Below are 25,169 nucleotides of genomic sequence, written 5' to 3' on the forward strand. Positions count from 1 at the left end.
ACTTGGCTAAGAGATTCTAAATCTTGTGAATGCGGAATTGTGTATTTTGTAAAAAGCTAGTTTAGAAAAAGAGAGGGAGAAATTAAGAATTAAGTAATTCTTGATGAGAATTGATTGGGAGAATTGATGAAGGTTGATAATTAGAATTGATTGAGAGAATTGATGATGAGAGTTTGATAAGAGTTGATGATTAAAAAAAGGGAGATAAGACCTCTATTTATAAGAAAAAAGAGAAGGTCGAAGAATAAGAAAAGAAATCCGAATTCAAATCGAAATAAAACTCGTAGACAGCAGTTTTTGCGAATTTTGTTTTTATCATATCTTTTGATCTAGAAGTCCAAAAAAGTCATATAATATGTCGTTGGAAAGCTATTGAAGTCTACTTTCTAATGCAATTAGAATCAGATTAAAATCGTTTGTTTATAAAAAGATATGGACGAAATAGTGAAAGGGTGTTAGTTTTGGATAGAGTTTTGTATATCTTTCATATCTTTTTCGTTATAGCTCGGATTTAATATTATAATATATCATTGGAAAGATAATTTCAAGATCTATCCAACCATATAAAATTTGGATAAAAATTATGAGGCACAAAAATAATATCTGACTATCTTTGAACATCTTTAAATCCGAATAGAATTAGGAAAGTTTTTAAAAAGGAAAGTTTATATTTAAATCAAATTCCATGATCTTATCTTTTCAAAAAGGATAATTAAGATATTTTAGAAACTTAAAGAAGATTCTAATCAATCCTAATTAGTTTAGGAATAGGATTAAACCTTTGGACCCTCCTCATGATCATTGGGTCGTAGGTAAAATCCGGTTTGGGCCCAGTTTAGTATTTTGGCCATAACTTCCTCATTATTCATCGGAATTGGGCTTATAATATATCGTTGGAAAGGTCTTTTAAAGCCCCATCCAACTACAAAATTATTGGACCCTTATCATGGACCAAAATAAACTGAATTGGACGTTTTCATAAAATAGAAATGGTTTTCGAAAACAGAAAGAAGGATTTTAATAAAAACTAACCGCAACACTTGACTTTTCATACTTTTACCTCATTCGATTATGTTTTGACGTGAAAGGTATTCATCACTGGGTTTGGTTTTGGGGAGACACAAATGGGTGTCTACAGTACTGCAGCTCAGGAAATTTAGAATGCGAGTGTGATTGATGATGATTTGACAGGAGCTCCTGGTGACTCCTTTTGCGAATTTGTGGGGCTGGATTTACAGGAAGTGTGATGCTGATGTTTTGAGTATGATGGCAGCTCTGATGTGGGCTTCTTGGCGCTGCAGGAACCTTGCTATCCATGAGAATGAAAGATCGAAATCTGTTATGCTTGCTACTGGCTATTGTAAGATGGTGGTTGATTTTAAATTGTATGCTAGTAAGGTGTTTAAAGGGAGTGTCGCTGCTGCAGTGGGTAGTAGATGCTCTTCCTGGAATTGCCCACCTGTTGGCTGTATCAAGGCCAACGTTGATGCTCATGTCCCAGCTGGGGATATGACGAGGGTTGGCGTGGTCTTTAGGAACTCTCATGGCGCATCATATTGGCTGCAACCAAGACTGTTATTCCGTCTACTCCTGAGTGTGTGGAAACAATGGTTGTGTGCTACACACTTCAGCTAGCAAGGAGATTTGGGCATGAAAGGCTGTGGGTTGAATCAGACGCTTCTAATGTTGTCACGAAGATCAATGCGAAGGAATATGGATTGTCTCCCATTAATGTTATTATGATGATGTTAGGTTTGATATGGCCAGTTTGATTTTTGTTCTTCCTCACATGTTAAAAGAGCTTGTAACATTGTCGCTCACCTCGTGACACAGTGGGATACGAGTGTAAACTCTGAATTATGTATGTTTGGGTCTTTTCCCTCAAAGTATTACCCACTTTGGCGGAAATGGAGTTAACTTAATATAATTGTTAGCTCTTTTTTCTTCAAAAAAAAAGTAAATAAATAAATAAATAAAAATAAAAAAAAAATAAAGGAAATTTTGATTTTTACCACCTTCAAATAACCACATAATTGAATTTATCACCTCCAAAAAAAAATTATTTACTTTACCTACATAAATATATACATATATATATATATACATATATATATACATATATATATATATACATATATATATACATATATATATATATATATATATATATATATAACGTTTTACCACCTAATCCTAACTCCGGTGACGGAAACTGACTGTGGGGCCCACAATAACGGCTACTTTTTGAAAATTTCCCTAATTTATCTTGATTTCCTTTTCTATTTCAACCCACCTTTTCCTTTCTACAAAATTAAGGTGTAATTGAGCTTGTTTTATGTGATTTTCTTCCCAAATCCTTAAATTGATGGATCCCTAACTATCGTCCATCAAATTTGTCCAGATTTGTGGTCTTTGAATCAGGTCGATTGGCTGTATGTTCCACAAGAACTAGGAAGAAGGTACACAAATTTCATGATGTGTTTTGTAATTTTTTTGCAATTCTTGTCGTGATTATGTTCTAATTGTTTAGCGTAATTGAAATTGCACTTATGACTTATTAATTGAACCCCAAATTCAGAGGAAAAAAATTAGGGTTCTTGGTAGTCAAAATTAAATTAGGGTTTTTTTGAAATTGCAATTGGATAGAAAATTAGGCTTAGGATATGATAATTGTGTTAAAATTAAACTAATTTCAATGATGTTGTTAATGAATTTCAGAAGAAAATTTCTTAGGATATGATAATTGTGTTGCGATTTTGTGGTTCCACCTCGTCTTCGACTACCAATGTTGAAATATTAAAGGATGCAGTAGATTTAGGGTTTACTTTTACATAGAGAGATGAAAATTAAGAGGAGAGAGAAGATATTTAAGAGGAAGAAGGTGAGAAAATGATAGAAATTGAATAGGGAAGGTGAGAAAAGAAAGAGATAAGGGGAAATCGGGTTTGGGACATTAAATTTGGAAGGAAATTACAGATTGTGGGTCCCACAGTCAGTTTCCATCACTGGAGTTAGGATTAGGTGGTAAAACAATTTTTTTTATTTTTTTTTTTATTTTTTTTATGTGGTGCTAAAGTACGTATTTTATTTTTATTTTTTTTTGGAGGTGGTAAATTCGATTAAGTGGTTACTAGTTTTGTGCCCCGTGCGATATCCGGGTTGTCTTTTGAATTTAAAAATAGAACTTTTTATCTAAATTATACTCCCTCCGTTTTTAAATACTTGCTCCACTTTTCTTTTCCGGTCGTTTTTAAATACTTATTCCATTTCCATACTAGGAAATATTTTACAATATTTAATTAATTTATCTTACCTAGTGGACCCAACATATATTCTCTCTCCTCCAATTTTCTCCACTACTTTTACTTTCTACAATTTTTATTCTTCAATCAAACCCACTACCTCCCTATTTTATTACTTTCTCCAATTTCTCCTAAAACTCCGCGCATGGAGAAATGGAGCAAGTATTTAAAAACGGAGGGAGTATATGCTATATGAATTTTTTAATCATGGATTAATAATCACTTGACAATCATATTTGTCCGTTTACGGGTATTTTATTGATTAATAATCACTTGACAATCTAAAAAACTTAGAAGTACTTTTGTACAACGAACTAAAAAGAATGGTTGTCTAAAGTTGTAATCTCTTTTCATTTTCTGAACATTTAAGGAAAGACTGGTTGCATGTTAAGACTTTATTAAGAGAACGATTATATATAATAACATGTTTCTTTGGTTTATTATTTTTGCTTTTTGTACCTCTCTAAATTCACCATATTGTATTAAAAACATTGGTTTTTTTTTAAAGGAAAATATTGGTATTTTATTGGAAATAAAATTCTAAATCAAAGTTTAATGAAAATATACCTCTAAAATAAATTTTTTTTTATCTTATTAATTAAATCTATTTAAATTTTATTGAAAATTAAACTCTAAGGTGTTGTTTGGTTGTACATAAAAAATGGAGGAATTGAAAATTCCCATGAATTTGAAAACAAGAGGCTTGTTTGGTAGACCATCAAAAGTGAGAATGCGGGAAGTGTAAAATTATGAGAATTTCCAATTCCCACAAAACATGGGAATTGAGGCCCTGGCGATTCCACAGCCTAGCCTGTCCTCCACCAACCCGAGGCACCGCCTTTTGGGCGGCTTTTTTACCAATGTCCCCCTTGGTAATTCAAAATTCCCATGATTTGTAAATAACTAAATACCCATATAGCAACCAAACAAGTTTAGTAAATTCCTAGGAAATTTGATGTGGGATTTTAATTCCTATAAAATACAAATGCCTATAGGAAATAAATTCCTTTGTCAACCAAACAAGCCCTAAATAACTTTTTTTTTTTTATCTTATTTTCAAAAAAAAAAAAAAATATTCAAATAAATCCCACGTACATGTCTCATAATTAATTGTTGTCTACGTGGCACGACACTTGGCGAAAAGTTGGACTGCCAAGTGTCAATATCTCGTGACTTGGCTAAAAGTTTAGAACGATTTCCCTTAATATTGTTGAAATAGAAATAAATTCCCATAATGCTTCGTTTTAAAAACAAATTCCCAAAGTATAGTGTCCACATAGGATTGGTTTTCGGTTCAACTTAGAACCGCTAACAGTATTAACGGTTTTGCAATTTTTGTTTAAGTAAAGTCAAAGAGACCTGTTTTTATTGAAATGCAGTCTCTTTGAACTTATCAGTGTAATTGTCAGCGCTCTTTTTTTTGCTGTAGGCTAAGAATTAACAAGAATGCGAAGAGACCTGTCTTATTGAAAGGTGGTCTCTTTGAAATTATCTTCCTGCAGACTAAGCGCCTTGTTAATTAATAAATGACGCAAAGAGACCTGTTATTGCAAGAGGCGATCTCTTTTTTTAAAACCGCTAATGATAATAGCGGCTTTTAAACTACAACCGCTATTACCATTAGCGATTTTATGTTGAACCAAAAGCAAAAAAAATGATCGTACATGGACACTATGCAGGGAATTTATTTTCAAATCAATGTATTATGGAAATTGATTTTTATTTCAACAATATTATGGAAAATTGTTCAAAAATTTAACTTTATATATTAGTAGTTATATGATTTGAAGGTGGAATAAATCAAAATAACCTAAAATAAAATAAAGAAAAAAAAATGAAAAACATAATCTAATGTAGTCTTGCCTTTCTCTTTCCCTTATTTTCCGGTGTATTGCTATCACAACTACTCCACCCAAAATGGAACCATAAATACATATGGCCATATGGATGGCTATTACAAATCTTTACTTTTTAGTTTTTATTTATTTTATTTTGCTTTCAAATATTTCAAAACACAAGTTCGTTTTAATTTTTGTTAATTGCAAGCACATGCACTCCAAATGTTTTGTCTCGATGTAATTTAGTCGACAAATTTTCAAAATTCAATATCTGGTGGATTAGTTGGAAACCTTAAGATGACTAGGAACTTTGATGCTACGGAACGAAAATATTGATCTCTTTTGGCACTTTTTGCTTGTTTGCTCCAATTCTTAATTAGTTTGTCCTATAATTTTAATTTTGTTGCATATTAGTATATTACAAATGTTTATAGGAAGTTACAACTTTACTTTTATAAAAACCCATCATTTATGATCCCACTAAATTACTATACCTATGAAGTAACTTTAAAATAGTATCTTCAATTAAATAAAACAACAACAACAACAAAAAAAAAAAAAAAAAAAAAAAAAAAAAAAAAAAAAAAAAAAGAGAGAGAGAGAGAGAGGGAGAGAGAGGGAGAGAGGGAGAGAGAGAGAGTGAAATATATGAAAATAAAGTACATAGATAGTTAAATAGGTATCAACCTAGTAACAAACACCGAGAGCATGTGTGTATGATGGATTATCAGAGGTGATCTATAATAGGACCTGAGTGGAATAGGCCGTACCATCTTTTAAAAAAACTATGTAAGATAAAATCTAATAGTTAAATTACAATTATAATGCAATTAATAAATGACATTAGATTAATGGTAATGTACTTAATTATCATGACCCTTTGGTGTTAGCCTCTTAGGTTCAATCTACAGTGCAACCATTTACTTATTGTAATGGTTTGAATTTGTATCTCTTATTTGGAATTTGTATTGCTTTTGTGACTCATTTACGCAGTAAAATAAAAGAAAAAAATGTACACATCGAACGAACTATATCATCTTGAATGAATTGATAATTAGAGATATTATGGACAAATTAATGACCTGACAAGCGTGATATAATAAACATGTCAACTACTATTCAAAAAAAAAAAAAAAAAATTCCATTCGAAACGGGTGAAGTCTTATTTAATTTAACACGACCTGCTGCAGCCACTCATATACATGATATTATGTGTACTACATCAAAATATACAGTGTACATATAAAAAAAAGCTGTTGCAAGATCTTTCAAAACAATGAAACATCTAACTATATATAGAAGTACCTTTATAATATATAATCATGCATTAATTAATAATCTTATTTGAAGTCAAAGCTATGCTACTAAAACAGTGAATATCCCAAGTCAAGCATATCATCAGAATAAGGTGCACTACTAAAACCAGCACAAGGCATTGTAAAATAAGAACTTGCTGCTGGTATGTCTTCAATCATAGGATATAATCCTTCCATCAGGCAACCTTCTTCCATCATTAACGGATGATTAATTATCGCGGCGAGGTCGTCGCAGTAATCACTGAAATTACTGCTAATCTCCAATGCCAAGTTACCACTTATGTTTTCATCATTAGCATTATTACTGAAAGATGAGAATGAATAATGATCTTTAGGTGCATACGACGACGACGACAACATTGGTGTAGGCATGCTTTGATTAACATCAGAATGTGATAATGTAAGGTCGTGCTCTACATTATTATTATTATTGTTATGATGAGGGTCATTGTCGGAAGGAGGAGTTGGTCTTAAGCAATTTTCAGGTACAATGCAACCCAAATAACCAGAGTTATCATCATTATTAGTAATGAAGCTAAAATCATTATGTTTTGGGGATGTATGAGGATTAGAACTAGTACTAGTATAGGTGTCGATTTTCGACTCGGCCGAGGCGGTGTGATGTGGTGGTGGAATGGTGGGAGCAATGTTATTAGTTGTAGTAAAAGTGGATGGTTTATTAGGAAGAGGAGGAGAAAGAGAGAAGAAATGATTAGAAGAAGAGGGTAAAAGAGAAGGACCATCAAAAGGTGAAAGAAGAGGGAAAAAAGGGGTGGTTTCAGAGTAAATGAAATTAGTTCTAGCTTGAGTACCCTTCATTGAAAGGGCAGCTCTATCATAAGCAAGAGCAGCTTCATGAGCAGTATCAAAGGTACCTAACCAGTGTCGTTCTTTTGTAGTTGGGTCTCTAATCTCGGCTGCGTATCGCCCCCACGGCCGTCTCCTTACTCCTAGGAACCGGCCGGGTTCGGCCTGCTTTCGCCGGCCTCTCCTCTCATTAGTCTGAGATATAGAGGTGTTCCTTTGGAGGAATGGGAAGAGCATTGAAGCAGAGCATATTTGTTGTTGTTGTTGTTGTTCAAAGGATGGTTTTATGAATGTTTTTTGTGGGGTGTTTGTTGTTGACATTTTGTGAAGTTGAGAGGAAGAATGTGAAGTTGTTTGTTGTTAATGTTTTGGGATTGAGGAAGATTGTGTAAGTTTGGAAGGGTATATAAAGGGAGGGAAAAGATGATCATGAGAAGGAAAAGGACAATACAAAAAATATGGAGTTATGTCATTTAATTGATTGATGGAATTATGTCATTTAATTGATTGATCAACCATTTAGTGAGTCTACTGTCTAGATTCTAAAATTTTCTCCATCACAAATCTACCAAATTTATTTACTTATACCGTGTATTAAACGAAGGGCTTGTTCACTTCGGCTTAATTTCAGTATAGTTCAGCTTCAATCAATTCATTTCAGTTCACTTCAATTCAGTTCAGCTCCAATTAGTTCAGTTCAGTTCAGCTTCTAATATTCTTCTCTCATTAAATATTCATTTTAGCTCTAATTCAGTTCAGTTCACTTCAGCTTCAATCAGTTTAGTTCAGTTCACTTCAGCTCCAGTCAGTTCAATTCAGTTCAACTCCAATCAGTTCACTTCATCTTAGTTCAATAAATGTAAACAGGTTCGAAGACCCTGCTTGGTAATTAGTTTTTAGTTACAAGATATAAAAATGTTACTTTATTCGGTTTAATTAGATGGTTACATTAATTGTTTTAGCTAAGGGTTTGTTTGTTTTGTTTAACCCGTATTCAATTTCATCGATCATATTTAGTTTATTTTATTTCCAAAATTAAATTTGATAAAATAAGTTCAGGAAAAAAAAATCCTTAAAAAAAATTCTAATAAAATAATATGGAGAATAAAATAAAATAAATTAAGTTTCAATGAAATGAAATTAGATAAGTTCAGAACAAATAAAGTAAGTTCAGACAAAACAAAATAAAAAATGATATAATGTATTTTGTATGCGGTTGGTCACACCATGTAGTCGCTTGTAAAATAATTAAGTAATCCCTATAACTGTCAAAAATAAAAAGTAACCCTTATAATACTAATCGAGTAACTCTATCTTGTAATAATAATCGAGTAACCGTTAAATTATAACACTAATTGAATAGCTTATGCAATACCGAATGAGTAACCCCTATAAAACTGACGAAGTAACCCCCAAATGCTCGGTCACACGATGTGGCCAGCTATATATAAAAAATTGTGGAAATCATATAATTTAAGTTCACATATATAAAATAAGTTTGGATTAAAAAAAAAGGTTAATCATACTACCTCCGGTTTCAATTATCTGCAACAAAGGAATATTTTATATCTCACAAATAATACCCCTTTGTTGCAGATAATTGAAACCGGAGGTAGTATAAAATATGGTTAGATAAAATAAATTACAAAGTAAGATGAACCGAAGAGAACCTAACTCGTTAACGCGTATATTTTTATCAAACATCAAAATATTTTATTGTAACAACTGCTAAAAACATACTCTTACAAAATCAGTGTGTCAAAGAGTAAAATTTATATTTTTAGGCCTTCAAATACAGCTAATGGTGGAATTGATCCTTTAACAAAGAAATTAAAGATGAACAATAATGGATGAAACTAATAAAGATTCCGGGCTACTTTCAAACCCCATTAAAAAGGAGATTTACTTGCCACACTTTTAGTTTCCATTACCCTGCTGCAGTCACTTTCCTTCAAGTTCCAAAGGAATTTAAACTTTATCTGTATTAGCTTGTCATCTTTCACAATACCCCATGAACAAGTAGTTGTATTCACTTCATATCATACAAAGCTATTTCTTAACAGGTAAAATTATTAAGGTTTGATCTATACGAAGTGTTTGGACCCCCGTGGGCCCACGTTCATTAAATACAAAAATTACCAAAATGCCCTCTCTAAACCCTAAATGAGAACACTCCATAATCATGCACTGCGTGCATCCCGAGAAACCCTAATATAGCCCAACAGGGCCTAACACGGCCCAGAACGGCTAGAAATCTTAATCCTAACCCTAATTAAGTTAGTTAATCCTTTCCTATAAATACTAATTTTCACAGATTGGCGAGGTAATTGATTTTCTCCACATTCTCTCTCTCTCCAAATTCTCTCTCTAAACACAGTTTACTGACTTGACCGTCGAAGGGGCTTTCTCGGGAACACCCCCCGAGGCAATTGACTTTCGTTGTTTTGCAGGACTCGGTTTGACCTGACGAGCAGTCTCCCCTACAACTCAGATCCATTCTTTTGCAGAAACACGAAGTATGTTGTGAACTATTAAGGATTAATAATAAGAAGGAGAGAATCCAAGTTAATATCTATGATAAACTTGGATTATTTATAACGTGGCAATTTCGTAATAAAACAGCATTGCAGTCCGTGTCCAGGAGTATATGTTTTATCTTATTTTGCTAATAATGTTTGATCTTAATTTACTACACATGACCTTTCTATACTTTTTTAAGTGTTACACGTTGATTGGTATACAGTTTTAGGAAATATGTAGAAGAAAAAAATTGACTTACATAAAGAAGAGATAAGTGGGTAGTTGGAGTTTAAAAAATTGTACTATAAAAGAAAATTTATAGGGTTTAAGTTTATTAAAAAGTAATTAATGTGAGAAAATAAATAATACTTCCAGCTTCGTTCTAAATTAGATGACACGGTTTGACTTTGTGCACTATTCACTTAACTTGCTTTGACTTCGTTTAGTGATTTCGTGTTGAGAAAAAAATAGTTACGTGGGGTCTTGTTAGATTTGTCTCAACATTACTTTTTAATTATTGAATTTTTATAATTTTTGCTAATGCATTGGCAAACATGTCTAAATGAAATGTGTCATCTAATAATGAAATGGTGGAAGTATATATATATATATACATATATATATATATATATATACATATATATATATATACATATATATACATATATATATATATATATACACACGTAAATATATACATATATATATATATATATATATATATATATATATATATATATATATATATATATATATATATATATATATATATATATATATATAAAGTAATACTGAGTTTGGGTGAGGACCATGAAATTAAAAAAATTATATAAAAATAATGTAGGTTTTTTGTATTATTCCTAGATGATATTAATAGTATGAAGTTTCATATATTTATCAATAAACATCACAAAGATTCATATATATGTGGCTGGCGACACCGTGTGGCCAGGGTTATTTGGTCGATCATGAATTACTGGGTCATGAGTTACTTGGTCAAGGGTTACTCGATCGGTCACAGATTTTTTGATTGATCGGGGGTTACTCAGTCAACGGTTATCCGTTTAGGGTTTGTGTGTGTCAGCCGGCCACACGGTGTGGCAGACACACAAGAAAACACGTTGAACGACTAAGGTTGCATAATTAAATTATACAATAATAATTAAAAACAATTATCCGTTTAAAACAAGTAAATTAATCATAATATTATATGATCTAATTAAGAAAATTCTTCTTTCGTGTGATTTATTTACATTGTATAAAATAAATAAAAAAAAAAAAAAACAATTGGCTTTCATCAAGAATTTTAATATTGTGGGTTTATTTATCAACATCGACCCATTATTTATCAACATCCATTAGTAATACAATTAAAGAAAATTAGTTATGAAAATATGATGCTAATACCTTAGAAAAATGAGGGTGGATGGTGCTCGATCTAAGAGGTGAGAATATAAGAATGAGATATGTGAAGCTTAGCCTCGATATATTTAATGCTAGTTCAATTTAATTTGTGTGGAGATACAACATACAAGTACTAAATCTAGCTTAGACATCTAGATTAGTATTTAGTAGAGCCTTATGATCATAAGAGTTAAATTGAATAAGCACAAACAAAAGCAACAATTTGAATTTGTCGTGGCATATCTTAGAGTCATATTATATTTTAAAGTTAACATGTTGGATTTTAAAAGTGTATATATCTCCACATATGACTATATGAGCACATGCGTAATGCGTTACTACCAGGTTATGTGCAATATTAGATGGTTTAAATTGCAAAATCTACTTGTTTGTTTCAAGTTTTTCCAATGGAGCAGTTGCTATTTTTCTTTTTAGTAAACAAAAGAAAAAGAAAAAAAAGTTTAATTAAAAACCATTTATTGCTAAATATGTTTTGACAAGTTGGGAATCCCTCTAATCCTACAATGTACATCTTTAATTGCGTATGATTAAAAAGTTAGAAATATTTGATCTTATAAATCTACACATTAAAGCATTTAACAAGACCTAACAAGATCAAACAAGTATGTTTAGTTCATTTCTATCCGCCAGTAAATAAAGTCGAATTTTTGGCTTTTTAATCAAGACATGCAAGATAGTAATATTAATATACTAGCTCTTAATTATATGATTATCGAAAAATTATATTGTACTTTGTAAATGTTTTTTAATCCAGTCATTTGTCATTAAACAGACCTGAGCCTAAATGTAGAAGTAAGTCGATATGATTTAAAATCATTTATTGATTTTAAAATTTTGGTTTGTTGTATTAATTCAGTTAGAAAAATATTATCATATAAAATATTGTTATATTCATACTAAAATGTATTTTCCAAAGAAAATGTATAAAAGTTTTATAATAATCTATGATTAATAACATTCTTAACGTAAGAAAATACAAATAATGGTCTATGGCTTGACACAGTGTTGTTCACTACTAGAGAAATGAATGTGCGACACGAACTCCCTATAAGGTTTTGTTTTGCAGTTAGAATGGTAAACACAAACCATTTTATATTGCATATGGATCGGAATTGTTAATGAAACTTTCCTTTGTCTAAAATTCTCTGAAGTACTTATTTTAAAATTTAAACTTTTATTGTCTAATTAAACATGAGTTATTATACAATTCATAAGAAGAAAAAATTTAGCTTGTTTGAAATAATATAAGTCAAAGTAAATCAAGACTAATCTCAACATATATATAAATTTGAAAAAATAAAACAAGAACAAGCAAACTATTCAAAAATAATTAAAACTAGTACTTGCTTCGTTCTATTTTGCAATTTTTTAAGTGAGAAATATAGAATGTTATTTTGCAATTTTTTGAGTGAGAAAAATGGAAAAACCTTAACAAACAAAATAACCTAGAGAATTGTATTATTGTTTAAAAAATAATTGTCCGGAAACAATACATGCAATTATTGGATTTGCCTCCTCTTTTTAAGGTATGTACACCTAATAGTCTAATACTATGTACTGATTTATGCCAGTATTGTTTTTATTTTTTTACCAAAATTTTGCTTTATAACCTTAACAGCCCGTTTGGTGACTTGCAATAAATTACAATAATGAGATGAATTTTGATTGTAATTTAGTATGAAAAATAGTATTTAATCATAGATTAATAGACAATCAAATTTGTCGATCATTATTTTCAATTTATTTTAGCAAAAAGTGACTGTACTAAACTATCACCTCTTGCAATGTTAGATAGATTAGAGGAAAAAAGTAAGGCAAATATAGACGGTAAGTGTCAAAATAAACTTGCGACTTCAAAGTCACGTGTGAGTTTTTCACCATTCCACTAAACATACTTGGCTATTTATTCAGTAATTGAGGAGGACCCGACTCCACGGTTTTAGTGGTACTTTTGGCGATTTAGTTTATGAACACATTATGTGCATTGAAAAGGATTAAGAAAGAGGTGGGGTATTGTCTCCCTAAAACTAGCTAAGAAAGGCTAATAAGTCAAAGGTGCAATCAACTTATTATGCTTAAAATAATCGAGTACTTGGGCATACAACATGGCTGAAGTAGCTTAAACCAAGAAAGTAGCACTAATCATCATCATCAGTATTATAATAACAATGATTAGTCTTAGCTCTCACAAAAGACATTCAAAACTTTTATCCACTTTTGATTTGCCTTCACATGTCTAAGCGGCATTGGGAACAACATGAACTAATCATACCAAATGTGTTTAAATAATTTTTAATCTTTCAACAATAATACTTCCTCTGTTTGTTTTTAGATGTATCATTTAAGAAAGCACAGACTTTTAGTGACGAGAGATATAGAGAGAAAGAAAAAAATAAAAAAAAATATGTAGACTCATGCATGTGATATATGTGTAATAATAATCGCAATAATTTGACTTTTCTACTCTTCATATACTTTTCATCATCATGTCAAAAAATATGTTAGTAAAATATTTATAAGTTATATATTAGTTTTATTTTTATTATATTAATCTTTTATACTTCTTGTTAGGCCCCGTTCTCTTCACCTTAATTTTGCTGAACTGAAATTTTTTTTACTGAATTAAAATAATTTTGGTGAACTTAAATTATTTTTACTGAACTTAAATTAATTTTACTGAAATGAGATTATATTTGCTGAACTAAAATTATTTTTATTGATTTTCTATTATAATTCTTCTTTTAGAAAACTAAATTTTACTGAACTGAATTTATTTTTACTGAACTGAAATTATTTTTATTGAACTGAACTTATTTTTACTGAACTGAAATTATTTTTACTCAATACTCCCTCCGTCCCCTTTTGATAGTCCCTTATGGGCAAATTTTAGTCCCAAAATTTTCACCCCATTTGCTTTTTCCAACAACCATTAATATTAATTTTTTACCAAAATTCCCTCCAATTTGCAACAATACTTATGCAAATTTAAATTTTCCATGTAAATTTTGTTTTCCCATTTACTTTTATTATTTTCTCTCTCTACTTTTTTGCATAACCAAGGTCAATTTTCTTTTTCAATGTACTTTAACTATTCTTATTTGTGTTTATTAATTCCCGTGAAAATTGCCCATGAGGGACTATCAAAAGGGGACGAAGGTAGTATTATTTTTTTTAAGGTGAAGAGAACAGGGTCTTAGTGTAAAATTACAGCATTAATAGTCAAAGTTGTACATTGACACGTGTGTCAGTCAAAGTTTTGCGACTACTTTGAAATGGACAGAATAACAAAAAAAAAAGTGAAGCATCAGAATTGAAACTTTCACATATAAAAGTGACGCGTTTGAAAAAAAAAATATTCATATTATAACACTTAGAAATTCCTTAATGATGTTCAATGGTCACTATTATGGTCTACTCTAATTAGGTTTATGAATCATGTACCCAACTAAAACGAAAGTGTCCAAAGAAAAGGGAACATATAAAAATGGCAATGCAGCAGATAAGGAAAAAAGAAAAACTAAGGGTGGTCACAGGTCACATGATGTGTGATGTTTCAACATTTTACCAATTTTTTTATCACCTCTTTTTCTTTTTTCTTCTTTCTTCTTCTTTGTATGACTATACACTAGACGACTAACGACTAGAATCTATGACCCTTGACTTTTCCACTATTGATTAAAAAATGAAAATTATGTTTATTTATGAAAATAAGATTATTATTACCACTATAATAACTTTTGGACTATCTACTTTACGGCTAATTGAAATGGAATGGGACAAGAGTAAGACCGTGAAGATGAGTATCATATTTAAAGCAAAGTTTGCTACCGCACTGAAAATACTTATATAATACTGTTTATTTTTACTTCTAACATTTATTACTTATCCTGTAAGTTAGCTCGGTTAAGTAATTGAAATTAACATTTTCACCACTCGATCTTCATTGGAATGAAGGGCCTATTCTCATTAACAGAAGTCAGCTGAACTGAACTGAACTGGACTGAACTGAATTGAGCTGAACTGAACTGAACTGAAATGAATATTTTATAAGAGAAGGAAATTAGGAGTTGAGCTGAACTGAATTGAACTGAGATGAACTGAACTGAATTGAATTTCAACTTAAGAAAACAGGGCCTAACACTTGTTGGGTTTTAAAAATCTTTGAGTATATTATATGTTTAGGGTAAAAATTACCCCACATACGTGGTCCAATCCCATGATGACACGTGGCCCAATAAATAGGCGACACGTGTCACCATAGGAAGATGACACGTATAAGCAACAAGAGAACACCTAAAATTTAAGGAATATAATGACATAAAGAGCAAAAGGCCTCCTTACATCAGGAGGCCCAAACTCCTAGGAATGCCCCAAAACGGCGCCCCTAGATGACACATGTCCTTCACTGATTGCGCAGCCAATAAGAGGCCCTAAAATCTAGGTCACTTACCCTAAGGGGCACAATTCCCCACCCCTATAAATACCCTAATCATCGACGATGGGCGGGGTAGATTGTGACATATCCTTACAAAAGAGCACCAAAAGCTCCAACTTCTCTATACTTTCTCTCTCTTAATCTATTCTGTTTCCGATTACTAACTTGATCGTCGGAGGCGAATCTCCGATCCCCGGAGATTCGTTATTTTGCAGGTGTTCGAGTCAGTCAGAGCGTGACCAATATCCCAAGGGATTCCAAAAAACCCCGAAACATTTGGCGCCGTCTATGAGGATACTCGTCCGTTATTGGCAATGGATGGCCAGACACCAAGTGCCGTCTCTGGCCCCGGCCAAAATGATCATGTAGAAGATATATAGTCACTACAATTCACTCGAGTGATCATCTGACCGCTTCATTCCATAAGGCGGAGGATCCTCTGGTCACTGCTTGTTCGCTTCTCCTCGCTTTGAACAAGCTCTGAAAGAAGATGGAGGGTAAACGACCGTCTTCTTTTAGGCAGTAGTCCAGGGGAGAAGGGGATGGCCAGAAAAAGAAACCCCAGAGCAAAGCGACTAATGCTGAAGACGCTGGTAACACCCCATTCCGTTGGCATGAGCGTTCGTCGAGGGTGCCGAGGGCGGATTTGACTCGGATCCTTGACAAAACGCAGTCGGCTGGGGGGCAGGCCAGACGACCTCAAAAATAGATTACAGAGCCGTCTCGGCGGTTTAAGGATGCTAGAGACTATCTATGGCACAAGGAGCGTGAACAAATAGCCTATTCGGACACTGCCTCTACGCCATCAATGCCGAATGATATCTCAAACAATACCTCTTCCAAGCATACTAGCAGAAGTCAAGCTCATCGGACTCCAACTCCAGTCCTAGTTCCAATTAAACCATTTCAATATCAAGGTCCATATAATTTTAATGCTTTTCTGCCGACCAACCCTGCTGTCTTTGGGTAGTATGGACAGTTCGGCCACCGTTCAACCAGGCTGCTTACCTAGCCGGACCATCAGCTCAGCCGCAACCAATTGATTAGCAGATGCGTATGTTAAATCTCGGAGACAAGCCACCTCCGTTTGTGGGTGCCTACGATGGTACAGGCAACCCAGAAGAGCATGTCACCTCAGTGTAGATGATGTAACTTGGTGCAGATGCTTCCCGGCCACCCTTAAGGGCGTGGCACAAGACTGGTTCAATAGTTTACCAGTCGGGTGCATCAACTGCTTTACAACATTAAGCATGCTATTTGTCGGAAATTTTTCTTACAATATTCCACCAAGGAAGACGATCCTTAATTTGGCTACAATCGTTCAAGGAAAGAATGAAGGGTTGCGTTCGTACGTCCAGAGATTCAATCAAAAGAAATCCCAAATTCATAATCTATTCGGAATTTCTCGGGATTAAGGCATAGTGGTTTCAAATTTGACTTGGTCCGCAAGAAGGTTCGGAGATACACAGGCGTTCTACGGGAAGCCAAGCTTATATCGAGGTGACAGACTTCTGTTCTCTCACAAAATCTAAAGTACCGGCCAAGGGGGCTGAGAAGAAGAAAACTTCTCAGCAAGACTCGGCCGAGAAAAAGAAAGAAGGGAAGAACAAGAGAAAGGAAGTCTGGGTATCTGACTGCCTAGAAACCAAGTCAAAGAAACTGAAGGCGTACGAACCCCAGTATGAGTTTATACATATTGTTATTCAATATTGATGGAGATCAAAGATAAGTTCGAGTTTGAGAAGCCCATGCCGTTGAGAGGCTCGCTGCAATACAGAAACAAGAACAAGTATTGCCATTACCACAAGGACGTGGGGCATGATATAAATGAGTGCAACAATTATTTGAAAAGGTTGCTAGACAAGTTGGTCGAGAAGGGCATGCTCAACTCGTATGTGAAGAAGCCCAAGTTCACATACACTCGAACAGATGACAAGCCAGACAAGAAAAAGCAAAATGAGAAGGAAAAAGATGGGAACAACACAGACTCTGGTTATGTGGCTATCATATCAGGCGGCTTTGCTGCAGGCGGCCCAACTATGAGAGGAATTAAGCAGGATGCAAGGAGCTTGGGAAAAGAAGTAATGAACACTGAAGGCATTAAGCAATAACCTACGGTATTCCCGGAGGTAATTGTGAGTGAGGCTGACCGAGGAGAGGTCAAGAGCTTGCAAAATGATCCTATGGTATTCATCATGAAGATAGCCAACCTGAAGGTCAAGAGGATAATGATAGATACGGGAAGTTCGTCCGATATCATCAGCCTCGCCTCTTTGAAAAATCTGAAGTTCCCTGAGGACGCTTTGAAGGACGTCTCACACCCGTCGATTGGGTTTGGTGGGATGGTTATTCACCCAGTCGGTCTGGTCAGATTGACTTACCAGTCCGACTGGGGATAAAAGGGGCAGGAGAGACATGGTCATTCGTATCCTGGTAGTCAAGGAGCTTACTAGCTACAATGTCATACTCAACCGCCCCACTTTAACTATAGTAAAGGCATTGATTGTGCCTCACCTGATGCTGTTAAAGTTTGAGAGGTCGGATAGACAGATTGGCTCGATCCATGGAAATCAGAAGATGGCAAAGAATGCAATTAGTTGGCTGTAAAGCCGAAGATCCGAGTCCGAGTAAAGTCGTTCGAGCCAACCTCAGATGAAGGGTCACTCCAAGCATACCAGGTCGGCAAAAAGAGAAAGGCGACCAAGAAAGAGCATGCACAACAATTAATGACCATCGACCGGCTAGAAGAGTTGAGGCCCGAGCCGGCCGGCGATCACAAGGAAGTGGTTCTGGACCCCGATCGGCCTTATCGGACGGTCAAAGTAGGCACTATAGCCATTGGTTTGCTTGGGGATGATCTAGTCAAACTGTTAAAAGAATTCAAGGATGTATTTGCATTTGAAGTAAGTGAAATGTCGGGTATTAGCCCTTACTTGGCCGTGCATAAGCTAGCTGTGAACCCGCTTGTTAAGCCTGTCCGTCAGAAGAAGCGAAATAACAGAGAAGAAAGGAATCTGGCGGCCGCAGCCAAAGTACAAAAGCTGCTGGACGCTGGTTTTATTCGGCAATGTTACTACCCTGACTGGTTAGCGAATGTGGTTCTTGTCAAAAAGCCGAATGGAACCTGGAGAATGTGCATGGGCTACACTGATCTCAATAAAGCGTGTCCGAAGGACAGTTTTTCTCTGCCAAAGATCGACTGACTGGTCGACTCTACGGCCAGACACGCTCTTATGAGTTTTATGGACGCATACTCCAGATTCCATCAGATTCCACTTTGGGAGGAAGATCATGAAAAAACTGCCTTTGTGACCGAGCAGGGACTTTACTGCTACAAAGTCATGTCGTTTGGTCTCAAGAATAATGCTCCCGCTACTTTTCAGAGACTTGTCAATACGGTCTTCAGATATCAGATCGGCCGGAATATGGAAGCGTACATTGATGATATGATTGTAAAGTCAAAGCAACCGACCGATCATCTGAAGGATCTTCGAGAAACGTTTACCGAACTCAGGTGGCATAAGATGATGCTTAATCCAAAGAAATATGTCTTTGGTGTTGAGTCCAGCAAATTTCTCGGGTTTTTGATCGACCAGAGACGAATTGAGGCAAACCCTGAAAAAATTCAAGCTATCTTAGATATGAAGTCGCCGAGGACTATCAAAGAAGTGCAAAGATTGACTGGTTGCCTAGCTGCACTCAGCCGATTTTTGTCAAATCAGGGGATAAATGCCGATACTTTTTTCAAACAATCAAGAAGAAAGCTATGTTTGAGTGGTGATATGTCTATTTTATATAGTGATTTACCTCCGTCCCTTGGTCATAATTAGTAGTGTTTTTGGCTCTTTCGAGCCACTTTTATTATTAATTGGTGTTTTCTAGTGTTTTCGTAGTTTTGATTGACTTTTGTAGGAAATTGCACTTTTGGAGCATTTTCCCGGATTTTCATGGAGTGACTACGAGCATTGGAGGAGCACGACCACCCGTTGATAGACCTGGCAATCCTGACCCAACCCGATTGACCCGACCCGAATGACCCGACCTGTAGACACCCATTTGTGTCTCCCCAAAACGAAACCCAGTGATGAATGGCTTTCACGTCGAACCATAATAGAATGAGGTGAAAGTGTGAAAAGTCAAGTGTTGCTTTAAAATTCTTTTCTCTCTGTTTTTGAAAATAACTCTATTTATTAAAAATGGCCAATCCAGTTTAGTTTGGTCCATAATTAAGGTGCAATAATAGTGTATTTAGATGGGCCTCAAAGAGACCTTTCCAACGATATATTATAAGCCCAATTCCAATGAATATTGAGGAAGTTATGGCCAAAATACCAAACTGGGCCCGGTTAATTATTTACATACGGCCCAATGATCTAGAGGAGGACCCAATGTTAATTATTATTCCTAAAATTATTAGGATTAATGTTTCTGGAAGGTTCCTTTTAATTCTAATATTATTAGACTTAATAATTATTTAAGATGGATTTTTATTTGGAATAAAATATTATTATTTTTATTATTATATTATTATTTTTGAAAATACGTTTTGTCTTCTGTATGGATTCCGTAGATCAATTTGATTAAAGATCGGATTGCGCGTGGAAAAGCGCGTCCAAGTTAGACTGTCGCCTGTCGCCAAACGACAAGTCTGTCGCTTGGCGACAGACCTTGTCTCCTCGCGACAGCGTGTATTTCTAGCGACAGCGTGTAGTTTTATTCCTAATCAAATTCTATACTTTTTCGGATTATTTTTCTTATAAATAGGGTCCTCGACCTCTGCTTTTATTCATCAACAATCTTTTCACAATCACCCAATTCTCTCTATTCTCTCTTGACCAATATATGCTTTCTTTCTCTCTCTCTTTCTAAACTAGCCTTTTAAACACAATTCCGCATACACAAGACTTAGAATCATCTAGCCAAGTTCGAAGTTGTCTTCGCCCTAGACGTGCAAGGTTTAATATTTTCTGAGGGTTTGGTCCAAATCCAGTTTAAACTTTATTTAATTTGATTTTAATTTGATTCTTTAATTCTTTATTATTTTCATTGAAGTTTACTAACTTGTGTATTTTGTTATTAGAAAGAGGTACGAGGCTTCAAAGTAAGTAGAATAGCTTACTCTCTATTTCTTTCACAATGTAGAAAGCATGTTTAGATTTGTTTAATTCCTAGTATCATGTTAGGATGTTTTTAATGCTTTCTAGTATCATGTTTAGGGTGCCTTTTATTATTTCTAATATTGTAATAGCATGTTAGTACCATGTTAGGTTTAAAGCTTTGATCTTTATTGCTTAGTGACATGCTAGGATTTGTGATTAATCTTGTTAGTATCATGCCTAGGATCTTGCTATTATATTTAAGCTTTATTATGCCTTATCATGATTATGATTATGATTATATTATGCTTATTATTATGTTGCTTGATTTATATTTATTGTTATTGCTTGATCACGCCTTTTATGCTTGTTAAAGGGAATTCGTACTTGAAATCACGCTTAATAAGATAATTAATAATTTGGTTTAGGCTAATATGATTTTTAACTCAAGTGATCACCAATAATAGTTTTATTTGTGCATTAATATTCAACCAACATAGATAAACAGGTTTAGGGTAAATATAATGTTTTCATGTTAGTCAGAAAGCGCACATGAATACGAGTAGAACAAAGTAGAGGCCTATTTTATAGGGCGAGCCCTTTCTTTTGTAGATTGGATTCGTACCCTCATCCCCGAACCCTATTTGGTTCAAGACCTTATGGAGTTAACGATCTCCTGGATCGTTGGGTTTACAAGTTCCCAAAACTTGTTGGCGACTCTTTTGCTCTAGCTTTCTTCCCTTTGGAACGCCACCATACTTTAGTGTATGACCACAGTGGGGTTCAAGCTTGGGGTTATAGTGCTTGAAATATTCCCCACACGACCCGTAACCTGAAGTTGACCCGAAATCATTGACCCGAAAATGACCCGAACTCGAACTAACCCGACCCGACCTGAACTCGACCCGAAATGGAGTTAACCCAAACATGACCCGATGACCCGAAGTAACCCGACTCGAATGACCTGACCCGAAATTGACCCGAAACCCGAACTTGACCTGACCCGAAATGATCCGAAACCCGAAGTGACCCGACCTAATTTTAACCCGAATTGATTGACCCGAATCAACCCGACCCGAATTGACCCAAATAATAAGAGAATAGGATGAAATGGTGAACTACTTATTTTAAGGCTTCTTTTATTTTCTATGTAATAGGTACTCACGATTTTTTTTTTTTGTTTTTTTTAACGATTTTACTTTATTTTTCCAACTTATTTTTTTAAGTGAATTTATTTTGGTGACCCAACACAAACTTGACCCGAATAGACCTGAACCGAGTTGACTCGACCCGAACTTGACCCGACTCAAAATTGACCCGAAAATTGATCCTAAACATTGACCCGACCCGAAAAGACTCGACCCGAACTTAACCCGACCCAAACTTGACCTGACCCGAACTTGACCCGAAGTGCTGACCAAAATTTAACCCGAAACCCGAGTCGACCCGACTCGACCCGAACCCGACCCAAACATTTGCTGACCCAAACTTGACACGACCTGAATTGACCCGACCCGAAGCCGTCCCGAATGACCTGTTTGCCAGGTCTACCCGTTGAAGCCCAAGGCCGGTTAGAGTTTTCGAACTGGTGATTAAGGGCTCGATAATTGAGATTCCGAGGAGTTTTGGACAAAGTGTAAACGACCCAAAGAGGAAATCCGATTGGGCCGAGGATTAGAAGCCCAATCGAAGTCCAATTGGCTGCCCAAGTGCTTCGCCCGGGCCATGAAGCCTCGCCCGAAGGCGCGCCCGGCCGGGCGGGGCGAGACAACCTCACAGCAGCACGGCGCCCGGACACGCGCCCGACCGAGCGCGAGAAGTGAAGCTCCAGCAAAAAGGCGGGCCCGGCCGGGCGGTACGGCGCCCGACCGGGCGCGAGTATTAGAGGGCTAATTAAGGCCCTGATTAGTTCGTTATAGCGTAGAATCTCTTGCTTAGTATAAATACTATTTTATTAAGAAATTTTAGGACCTTATTTTAGATACTCTTTTTATTTTTCTCTCTCTACTTAATATTTTTTTCTATATAGATTTTCTCTCAACTCTTTTTACTCTTGTTCTTAACTCCGTTTTCTAATTCCGTCGATTCGGTACGATTTCTACGTTATTAATTTCATTATTTTTATTCCTTGAATTCCTTGTAACTTGTTTAATTGCTTTGATTTGTTTAGTTTTAATCATGTCTGAGTAGTTTACTTTCTAGGGTTTATGGGGATCTAATAAATAATATGAAGGGGTAAATTATGATTGTTGATTGTTAACGCTCAATTAATTTCCTATTGATCGACTTAGTGTTATGCAATTAGATTAGGCCTGGTTTAATTGTATGAGTTTAGCAATATTGATTCGAGATTCGAAAGATGAGAATTGATGTTTAGGCTTAGTTTCAATAGGCAGATTAATTTATAAATGGTTAGATCGAGATTCCAGAGATGAGATTTAATACCGGTGTATTAACTCTATGATTGTAATACCTAGCGAAAGCCCTTTATGATCTGATTAATTGATGCATTCATGATTTATTATTATGTTTTACCCTGGATTATTGTTTATTAGTGAACCTATGCCCTAGGCTTTTATTATTTGATTTCTCCCTACTTTACTTTCCCTACTCATATTCTTCGTAGTATAGACTTTAATTATAACAACATTGGTTACCTTGATAATTTAGATTATAATAATTAATTAGGAATAGAAAGACTTGTTTCCCTGTGGATTCAACCCTACTTCCTTATCTGCATTAGTTAGAGGACTTAGATAATTACTTTTGATTAGTAAATACGACTATACCCTGTCAAAATTTGGCACCGCTGCTGCGGAAACGGTTTTATTTTTATTTCTGATTGTTTTTGTAGTCTAGATTATGTTTCTTTTGTCTCAAAGAAGTTCTTTCAGGCAGTTCTCATATTTGTCTTTTTAGTTCTTTGTTTAGGCCCAAGTGTTCTAGATCAGGTTAAATTCCATTTGATCTTTAGATCGAGCGCTCTTTCTATAGGCAAAAGAATTTTTATAGACAAATCCTAGCAGGTTCTGGGAGTAACGATATTCCTAGTGATCTGCTATCTGATTCTAGTGATTCGAAAATTCCTTCAGATTCAGAATCAGAGATGATAGCACCTAAGAAGCTCAGCGATTACTCGCAACCATCCCTTACGGATTTTCCACACCTTTCGCCTAGACCAGAACTGGAGGGAGTCTAGTTCGAGATCAAGCCCCGATTCATAACGATGATAGAAAGAAAGAAATTCAGTGGAGCTAAGGGTGAAGATCCTAATCTTCACATTGCAGATTTCTGTCAATACTGCAATACTATTCGGCAGAATGGGGTTTAGCAGGACCAGATCAGGGAGATTCTTTTTCCCTTTTTCATTATGTGGAAAAGCTAAATTGTGGTTTAATGGCTTGAAAAGAACTGCACTGGCCATTACTAACTGGGAGACTCTTGCTTTGAATTTTTATAATAAATATTACCCTGTAGAGAAAACAATTTTATTGAGGAGTGCCATTCAGAATTTTGCCCAGGAGCTAGATGAAGAGTTGTATGAGGCTTGGGAGAGATTCAAGGATCTACAGAGGGAGTGTCCCCACCATAATTTGGCAAAGTGGCAGCTAATTCAAGCTTTCTACAATGGATTAGGGAATGCATCTAGAACGATTCTAGACTCTGCGGCTAGTGGTAAATTTAGGAATCTTAATGTTGATGGTCAGGTCAGGTTATTGAAAATATGGCGATACATAATTCCCAATATGGGAATTCTAGAGGCTATACAAATAAAGGCAAACACCATGTTGATTCAGTATCCTTTTTGCAGGCCCAGCTTACTTCTATTTGCTAGAAACTAGATAATCTTAGTACTAATGTCCCAAATTCGGTTGCTAATGTTTCTGCTGTTGCTAATAATTCTAATGAAGCTTTTTGTGAAAATTGTGGAATTGTAGGACATTGGGAGCAAGATTGCAGGAGCTCTATGGAGAAGTTAATGCCTTTCAAACCTATAGGCAAAATAACCCATACTCCAACACCTACAATCCTTGGCTCCGAAATCACCCATACCTATCCTATCGGAGCACCAATGTTCAAAATCCTCCACCTCCACAACAACCACAACAAGCACCCCCTCCCCAGCAGAAATATTACCACCCTCACTCTAACCAGAAAGCCCCAACACAAACCCTTACTACATCTTCTGACCCTACTTTGTCAGAAATTAGAGCGATGCTAACTAATATGCAAAAGCATATGGAGAGTAGAGACCAACAGATTGACTCAATTATAGCACATAATAAGGTCATGGACACCCAAATTGCCCAATTGTCTTCTACTCTACAGGCTCGCCAGCAGGGAGCTTTATCAGCGTAGGGAATTCAACCAACGGATCATGCAAATGCAATTACCCTAAGGAGTGGTTCACACTACGATGGCCCCCCTAT

General features: G+C 35.0%; 1 protein-coding gene and 1 non-coding gene across 2 annotated transcripts; both read right to left on the reverse strand.

Annotated features, from left to right (window-relative positions):
* Positions 1–6,504: 6,504 nt before the first annotated feature.
* Positions 6,505–7,584, reverse strand: LOC145610595 (uncharacterized). The gene has a single exon (XM_081665906.1). It carries the CDS (start codon positions 7,582–7,584, stop codon positions 6,505–6,507), a length of 1,080 nt encoding a protein of 359 aa, XP_081522032.1.
* A 16,643-nt stretch (positions 7,585–24,227) lies between these two features.
* On the reverse strand, positions 24,228–24,334 carry LOC145612826 (small nucleolar RNA R71). The gene has a single exon (XR_014106743.1). It is a non-coding gene; the product is annotated as a small nucleolar RNA R71 (small nucleolar RNA).
* Between the last annotated feature and the right edge of the window lie 835 nt (positions 24,335–25,169).

Source organism: Chenopodium album, chromosome 24 (genome assembly GCF_948465745.1).
Source record: "Chenopodium album chromosome 24, dcCheAlbu1.1, whole genome shotgun sequence".
NCBI lineage: Eukaryota > Viridiplantae > Streptophyta > Magnoliopsida > Caryophyllales > Amaranthaceae > Chenopodium > Chenopodium album.

Coding starts and splice junctions, on each gene's coding strand:
- LOC145610595 (XM_081665906.1), bottom strand. CDS start 7,584: ATGTCAACAACAAACACCCCACAAAAAACATTCATAAAACCATCCTTT.